The sequence below is a fragment of the Limulus polyphemus genome, unplaced genomic scaffold (assembly GCF_000517525.1).
Source record: "Limulus polyphemus unplaced genomic scaffold, Limulus_polyphemus-2.1.2 Scaffold2820, whole genome shotgun sequence".
NCBI classification, from domain to species: Eukaryota; Metazoa; Arthropoda; class Merostomata; order Xiphosura; family Limulidae; genus Limulus; species Limulus polyphemus.
This window is the reverse complement of record NW_013668430.1, coordinates 125,985-135,476: the sequence shown is the minus strand read 5'-3', so window position 1 is coordinate 135,476 and position 9,492 is coordinate 125,985. Positions and strand designations below refer to the sequence as shown.

Here is a 9,492-nt window from a genome sequence, read left to right as displayed (position 1 = left end):
GAATTCCATTCTAACCAACGATTACGTTACAGTTCATTTTTACTTTATAAAGTTAGGAGTAAGGAACATAGGTTGAAGTTGACAGAGGTGAGAAAAAAGGTACGTCTTTAGTCAGTGTCTAATATGTTAAAGGTTTACAGTTCTCTACGTCACTAGAAAATTATTGTAGTGAGTGAGAATAGCAGCCGTCTTCTTAAGTTCAGGTATTATTGAGACTACAAGACCTCTTACAGTTATGAAAGGTTATCATCATATATACGAGGAACAAATTCAAAATCAGAAAGGAAGTAATCGGTTCGGTAGAGAATTAAGGAACAAATATGGAAGACAGGAAACAAACGAAAATATTAAAAAAGAGGAATGCCAGATGATGTGAGAGAAAATGAATAAACCAAGAGAGGCGAAACAAGAAAGTAATATGTTGTCAGTAAGAAACAAAACACATTTCTAAATCTATGTGTTATTGATTATCAGTAATAAACACAAAATTCTTAAGTTTCATAAAATAAGTAAGAACAATCAACGTTTAAAAATGCACAATAATTATTAAGTTAAATGTAAAATGCACAATTAAAAACTTTATACAATTAAAAACTCTACGTATTTCGGTTGAAAAGTTCCACCATCTTCAGGAGACCAGAAGAAACACGGGAATTTCATTTTTTATTTTTATATCAGCAAGTGCACGTCTATAATTTGTATATTATACAATGCCATCTACAGAATGTATTTCCAAACATACACTTTTGTAGCACGAGGCCCTAGATCTCTATTCAAAATCATTTTATGTTTAATAATTTCAAAACATTCTCTTACATTCAATTCATTTTGTAGCTTAATTTCGTTAAGTATTTAAATCTTATTGTGCATTTTTAAACGTTATAATATGTATGCACAGGAACAGTCATATAATAAATTGAATTTTTAGGCTTACATTGATATGAGTCAATCTGTGCGTGAAATAAGTACAAAATAAACTGGCACACTTTCTACATACATCATGACTGGCACACTTTCCACATACATCATGACTGGCACACTTTCTACATACATCATGACTGGCACACTTTCCACATACATCATGATTGGCACACTTTCTACATACATCATGACTGGCACACTTTCTACATACATCATGACTGGCAAACTCTCTACATACATCATGACTGGCAAACTTTCTACATACATCATGACTGGCACACTTTCTACATATAATTGCTGGTTACTGCGGAAAGCTATTGTGTCTGCGGTCTTTTCTGGAATTTTCTGACAGTTCTTCAACAATGTACTCATACTTGACATTCAATAACGTTCAACATCCATGAGGAAAATAATTTTATTGACATTTTAGTTTAAAAATGAGCTATCATCACAGAGTAGATTTGATTGAAGTATATCTTTGTAAAATGAAAGTGCTTTGCTTTTCTGTTGCAACACTCATGAGATTTTCACTAAAGAAAAACAAATAATTTTTAAAGTTAGTTTTTTATTGTTTTATATTTGAAACTTATTCTTTTTTCGTAATTTTTATTGGTTAAATCTGAAACTTGCTCACTTTTTGTTTGTAATTTTCATTGGTTAAATCTGAAACATATAATTTTTGTGGAAATTTCAATTGTTTTATTTATTGCTCATCTATAAAATTACTGCCTAGTTGTAAAAATAATACACAGTTATGATTGGTGATAATCGGTGCGATAGTTTTCGAGATCCGAGTTTTGGACGTATACCTCGCAAGCTCTATTAAAATAAGATTATTTTGATCATGGTTTTTGTTGTTTTCTAAACAATTAACCGCATAGCGACACTTCATGTGTTTATTCAATATCGACGCCATTTTGAATCTGCCAACGGAATTACCACTAAATGGCAGGTTTACGGGCCGTTTTGTCTTAGGCCAAATACGATTGCACGGGATATCGTGCCTTTGGTGTTATTCAGCGTAACAGGTTGTTTCCAAATGTCATTTCAAGGTATGTAATATATGAAAATGACGTGTCACTGTTATTGTTAGGTAGTTTAATAATTTATATTAAAATTTTATTGTTTCAGACCTCTTGTTTCGTCTCGAAAAGTAGCCAACTTGTGTGTGTGTGTATATAAGTTTATATACCTGATGGTAACAAAACCATGTCGAAACGTTGTACATTTACTGTTATGTTAAACTTATATTAAAGTTTTTCTTCATTACCAATTCAAGCCATCTCCAACCATTATCCTGGACATAATCTCCATCCATACATTTAGGCCAATTAAAGTAGTGGAAAAGATTCTTCCATGGATGAACTAGGTTTTAACGCAGTTATTCTCTTAGCACATTAATGGAAGTTTGTGGAAGTATTAGTATTACTTGTACTGAAAGTAAATGACCATTTTGAGATAGGTGTTTGCCAGAAACCCACACAATCCCCGGATTCTTAATGTTTCTGCAGTAATAACTGCCAAAAAAATATATTTTCTTACAAGAAGCAATAAACAAGAATTAGTAGAATTTAAAAACACCTTATTTGAGAATTAATATACTCCATCATAAAAAATGTACTTAGACATAATACTTAAAAATGATTGTAACTGAAGGAATCAAAATAACTAATAATATTCAGAATCTTGTTGTCATATTTTATGATTCTTAGTAGCCTCTAGACTCATTAAGATTTCCAAAAATACATTGCTGCAAAGAAAAACATTCCAAATGAATGTTATTTATTGTACTCCATGTATTGTGAAAATATTTATTTAGTCAAATGTCCAGAACTTAAGAGTTAAGCTATGCTACTCTTTCAGCTTGTAATGAATTCCCTGACGTTAATTAATGAGCTACCTCCATTTTGTTTGAAGAGGTTAACTTTCAAAACAGGTTACTTATGGTGACTAATGTTAAAAATGGTCTAATCTTAAACCATCCTGGGGGAATCCATTTACACCCTACCTAACAATCATATGTGATTAGTTGTTAACATCACCTATAATATAATTTAATGTATGGCCTATCTTATTTAAGCTATGTTTTGATGCACCAGCATACCCATTGTGATGAGAGCTGGTGAGATCTTAAGACATATCTTCATTTTAAAAGATTTTTAGAAAGGTGTGCTCTTTTGGTTCTGTTTTAGCCCAGCTGTTCTTGGATTTTAATTTAACTATTTGCTCTTCTCATATCTAAACACTTGACAGAAGGCTTTAGTTTTTGTCAGTAGGGGTAATCTAGAAACAAAATATAAGGACAGTAAGAGACCTATTAGTTCATCGCCTGTACCATCCACTAAACTAAACTTTAAACAAACAATTCAAAGTTAGCCCTTGTTATTCAGATATTTATCAAACCCTCCCTTAAATTTACTCCATCCATCACATCATTTTGTTAGAAAAATGAAACTGTATTATCTGAAGATAACTCCTATCCTGTTAAAACTTGTATTTGTTCCCAAGTTCTACCATTAATCACAAAAACGATGATGCATCAACACCTTACATCTTTAAACACCTGAATCAGATACTCTGTAACTCTTCTTTTTTCAAGAGGAAACAATTTCAGAGATCTTAAAATATCCTGATACAATCTCAGAATCTTGTTGACATTTTTTATGTTTCCTAATAGCCTCTAGACGCATTAAGACTTCAAAAAATACATTCCTAGGAGCCCTACTCTTAAACCTTTTTAACAATTCAATGTTCTTCCTGAGGTAAAGGGTCCAAGAGTGAACACAGTACTGCAAATGTGGCCTAACCAGCAACTTGTACAATGAAATTATACATCTTTAGACTTGTATTCAGTATTTCTATAAATGTAGCCTAAAATGTATTTGCCTTACCACCAGAAACTGCACACTGCTTGGATGGTTAGCTTAAGAGACAGATCAACTGGAACATGATCCTCTGTCACTGTTTTTTCTTATATTCTTGCATATATGTTTTTAAACCTTCATCAAGTTGATTTGAACTACATAGTGGAACTGAATAATAGTATCAGGAACATGATCAGTGTGAAATCTAATGTAAATGTGTGCTTGTGTTAAAATACATATACACAAAACTAATGTATTATTGAATCAACCATTAAACAGTTAGACCTCATTTAGAGTATTGCATTCAGTCTTAAGACTTCTTACTTTAGAAAAGACATTGAGTTTTTGGAAAGAGTTCAAGGGAGGGCTACTTGGGTGATTCTTAGGATGAAGGACTGATGTATGAGAACAGGTTAAAGTCCTTAATGTTAGTTTCTCTTGGGAAAAGAAGTGTTAAGGAACTTCTTATTGAAGTGTTTAAAATTATAAAGGGAGTGGGTACAATTAAGGAACATGGATTTAAGATTCGACTTGGTAGAAACCATCTGCAAACTAGGCAGCTTTATTTTTCAAACAGGTGCCAATTTTTTGTAAATGACTGTCTTCAGATGTGGAAGATGCCACAAGATAGGGGGAGAGCTCAAAAGAAGACTTGGGGAGTCAGGGCAGAGTATAGGAAAATGGTTTAAGTAAAAGGGACAACCACGATGGACAGAGATCAAAGGACCTCATTTTGTCTGTCAGTTGTTATACTGCATTATCTTTAATAATTCTTTAATCTATAAAATGTTAAAAATTGGCTTTACAAACTTTGTTATTTAATTTAATGTACACAGATGGGGGTCAAAGTGTGCAATTTAACATGGTATTATGTATTTGATTTTGATAAAAGTTAGCACAAAGGATCACATAAGTGTAATAGACTTAAAATAAGACCCAAAAGTCGAGCGTTTTCGAATAGTTGACTATTCTTCTAAGAGGTTCTAGATATTATGCAAATACAATGAACATCACCTTGCACACCAACTTATTAGAATCTGAGACAGACTGACTTCAGTATTTCACATACAAACATGAGCAATACATAAATGCATACAGTTTTTTGTGTGTACAACAGACTTGTATTGTTGACTAAATCTTGTGAAGATACACCTCATAAATTCAGAATTATAGTCAACATTACTTTTCCAATAAGTGTTTGGTCATCACTGGACCAACAACATACATATTTAGTTAAATATATATATAATATTTTAATTAATATTGTTTCATTAAATTTGTTGTAATATAAAATAGAAATGTTATTGATATTGCACCACATATGTATTAGCTCATCATTTGAAGAAGCTTATTAATCAGTTCACCTTTAAAGAAGATACAAATACTTTTGACACCCTGTATTTTATAAAGATAAATAAACCAAAGTTACATGATTTGATGATTTATCATAATTATATTCAAATGTTTATTCGTTTTTTAACACAGTATAACATATGAACAATAAGGGACTATTTGGTCCTTCGAGAATATTCATGCATAGCCATCCTGGAGAAAAAGTAAAATCTTAAACCTACCCGTTTTTTAATTTTTCAGGAAATTGCCCTTTTCCCCCTTCTAAACTTTTGTAAAGTACCAGCGTTCACTACTGCTGATGTCAACTCATTCCATAAGTTAGTCCTCTGGAAGAAAAATAAAATTGTCGTAATTGGAACCTGTCTTTTTTAAAAAATTTTGTCCTGTCATCTTCAGGATATAGTGCAACAATATTAGACCATCCTGTTGATTCTCTAGATAATCTTATCCTTTTCTATCCCTCGAATCATCCTAGTACATAATTTCCGATTAGCCAACACAGTATTCCAAGTGTGGCCTAACTAGTGATTTGTTTACAGAGGTGACTACCTCTTTTTTTTTTTTGACTATGCAAACTTAAATTATCCTTGATTAAATTTTTAGTGCTTTCCCAAACATAACTACTTAGCCTGCTTAATCTGTGGCATTTAACCTAATATTTCAAGAGTTTCATGTCGTGTATTGTTTAGTTTAAACTGTCGTAGCGATGTTTTTTGTTATGAGCAACACTTTATACTGTATGTTTATTGCTAATAAAATATAATCAGCTTTATTTAATTTTGTAGACTAAATATCTCAAATGCTCGTGTCTGAGAAGTTTCTTCAAATATTTTAGCTTTTACTCACTATAAATCTATATTTTTATTGAATCGTCATAAAACTTTCATTAATTTAAAGTTTTATTAGAAGTGTCAAACATTTATTATTTTTCTCAAGTGTGAAATGTGTACATATTCATTGCTATTAACTCTCTTCACTGTGATCTTTATACATAAAGAACTCTACCAATGGTACGTTTATTTTTAGATATACAATAAAAAAAACAGACATACTTTAACATTTGATTACTTATCTGACTTTTGGGAAATTTGAAGAAGAATGCTCGTTGTTCATGGTGTTTTCTTCTTACTGTCGATGAGAACAAATATATCTGGAGAGAAATATATCTGTTCCCATGGCAGTGAAAGGGTTAACCACTTCATATTTGGAAGGAAAGTTAAGTGACAAATTCTTACTGTAACAATGTTTCATTTTAGTAATCCAATATACAGTACATATAACTTCTTTTTTTTCTTTTTTTAGAAACTATAAAAAATTTGGACAGTCTTTGACTTTCAAAATAACTCTGCTAAAATTGTGAACTTTTAGTCAAACTGTTAAAACTGAAAGAAATAAGATAGATCGTGAACTTATTTTCTACAACTTGGATTTTTGGCTGATGATGACATCAAGAGAAGAGCACATAATCACAAAATGGCAGTCATCATCGGAGTCAATTGAAAAGGGAGAAAATGTTGTTGATCATCGGTTGCCACTGCCCGTGGAGTCTGCGAGCTTCAATCAAAAAGGTGGAGGTGTTATAGATCATGAATCAACACTGACGTTAAGTTCAGTTAATGTGGATAAAAAAGACGACGAGGTTAAGATTGAACAGAACATACATTCTCACGTGCTTTTTGCCTTTAATTACAAAAAAGAAAGTGATGACCTTCTAAGAAAAGGTAATGAAAAGTTTTTTCTTCGAGTCTTCCTCAACACTTTCATTATGGTCTCTTGCTTAATAGATGCTGTATTTTGGAAGTGGTAAGGGTTAGAAAGGGTGATACCAGTTGTTTTTAAATAAGGTTATTCTTGTTTTTAATGAAATACAAATTACTGAAAATATCTTCACCCAGAAACCTAAATCATAGTTTTTTGTTAAAGTAGTTTCAGTCTTTCCAAACATCATACAGAACTTCTTTAATTATATCTAATTGAAGCAAAAGTTTTTCAAGCATTTAGCTGTTTTAAATTTGAGGAATGACCCACCATTCAGTCTGACAAGAGTTGGCAGTCTTACCACTTCTAAATTAGGGATGGCTAGCACAGATAAGCCTCATGGCTTTGAGTGATATACATCAAAACTGTTCATTTTTAAAGTTAAAATCGAAGACATATTTGATGCACTTGTTAAAATTCTCTCATTTTACCAGCTTAGCTGACTGAACCATAAGAACAGTATATTTACAGTCATATTTGATGTAGTTGTTTCTCATTGTACCAACTTAACTGACTTATTTGCTAGCATCATTTGATGTAGTTGTTTCTCATTGTACCAACTTAACTGACTTAATTGCTAGCATCATTTGATGTAGTTGGTTCTCATTGTACCAACTTAACTGACTTAACTGCTAGCATCATTTGTTATAGTTGTTTCTCATTGTACCAACTTAACTGACTTAATTGCTAGCATCATTTGTTATAGTTGTTTCTCATTGTACCAACTTAACTGACTTAATTGCTAGCATTATTTGATGTAGTTGTTTCTCAGTGTACCAATTTAACTGACTTAATTGTTAGCATCATTTACAACTAACAGTTGTTAAGATTTATATGAAGTTTTTTGTTTCTTTAGATTTTAAACCACAGGAAGGTGTAAATCTACAGCAACTGATGGATGATTCTGACGTGTGCTGTGATGTTGCTCCTATAAAGTGAGTAGAAATGAATTTCCTATTTTAGTGATTACGTTAATATTGGCTACTACAGTGATTTTCAATTATTTTATACAGCACCCCCCCCCCCCTCCATTCCAATGCACCACCATTATCACTAAATATCAAAGATTGTAGTACATCACAGATTTAAACAAAAATACATGTGAATATACAGTAATGTATCTTTTGTATGATAGCTGATGAAAAAATGTAATATACTATTATCACTAAATATTAATAATTGTAGTGCACCACAGGTTCAAACAGGCATCTATCTTATATATTGCAGCATACAAATCAACCCCCTAATTCTAGGCCAGAAACTCTTGTATTTGTAGCACCATTATATAAGTCTACCCCCCAAAGAATACAGGAAGCCTACCATCAGAACAAAATGGTTCACCTGATGAGTACCCACAGTCATCATGAGAGATACTATCCATTTGATGGTTTCCGTCATATGACCACTAAAAGTATCCCACACCAAAAGGCTTTTTGTTTTCAAAGATCCACCGGAACATCTACACCACACTTTCTCGATCCATACATGCATGCTGTCTTTGTCCATCCAGCCTTTAGGATGCACATGGACCACAACACCGGACAGTAATTTTTTTTGGCACTATCTTGCATTTAAATATAACCAGTGGCTTGAGTTTGGTTTTGTCATCCAGACAAGCCAAAACCGTTGTGAAACTTGTCTTTTTTGTGGCCACTTGTTCTCACAGGTATCATCTTGTCCCCCATCTGAATTGACAGTTCTTTCATGGGCAGGTCAAACCATACTGGTGTCTCGTCCACATTACCAATGCAGACAAGGTTATACTGATAAACTTCCCAAAATCATATTACATAGATCTGGAAATTTGTTATCATGTCTTCAAGGTCAGTGGGGAGTCTTTGTGTCATTTTCGTCTTCTGCTGTAGTTTCAAGTTATGTCTCTTCACGAACCGGCTGCACCAACTCCAGTGAGTAGTAAATTCTGAAAGATTTCTCTTCTTGGCCTATGCCTTAGCTTGTAACATTATCTGGTTCCTTGTCATGATCAAACCAGACTTCCAATTTTCTTCAGTCCATTTCATAAGGTCTGTCTCTAGTTCAGTTCAGAAACCAGTTTTTCTACCCTGAGCAGTAAACTTCATTCCTGGTAGACTCTGTATCTTCTCAATTTGTTTTTGCCAATCTTTGACAATGAATTTTCTTCTGACTGTACAGTTGTTCATCTTTTCAGAAAACTTCACCACTTGAACCTTGAACTTGGCTTTGTATCTCATGTTTTGGAGACATTTTGATGATTACTGTTGAAAACATCTTTGTGAATGACAACTGGTGTGTATATTGTCCATAGTTCTGCCCCTATTTTTGAGTCCCAACCCTGACATCAGCCCCTCGATACATTGGTTTTTTAGAATAGATTCTGTCTGCTTCATCTGATTGCCAGCAGCATTGGTGATTATTGTATACCTTCAGGGACTGTGGGAGCTCAGTTCCAAGAATTTTTGGATGTGTGGACATGATGGGATTACCACTCTCAACCTTGTCTCCACTTCATATGGTACAAATTATGATTTGTTACCAACCTATTGTCAGATCTTGTTGATAACACCAGTATTGGTTGCTACACCCTAGGTTTCTGTCTTCTTCGGTCCCTTTCGGT

General features: G+C 32.9%; 1 protein-coding gene across 2 annotated transcripts in view; it reads left to right on the top strand.

The window, feature by feature from the left end:
- Positions 1–1,842: 1,842 nt before the first annotated feature.
- The window catches only part of LOC106467984, a 13,981-nt gene continuing 6,331 nt past the window's right edge, over positions 1,843–9,492 (top strand). For both annotated transcript variants that reach the window (XM_013928377.2, XM_022396248.1), the window contains exons 1-3: positions 1,843–1,973; positions 6,441–6,859; positions 7,753–7,831. In XM_013928377.2, the coding sequence (XP_013783831.1) occupies positions 6,577–6,859; positions 7,753–7,831 (362 nt within the window). In that variant the 5' untranslated portion in view covers positions 1,843–1,973; positions 6,441–6,576. The remainder of the gene's footprint in view (positions 1,974–6,440; positions 6,860–7,752; positions 7,832–9,492) is intronic.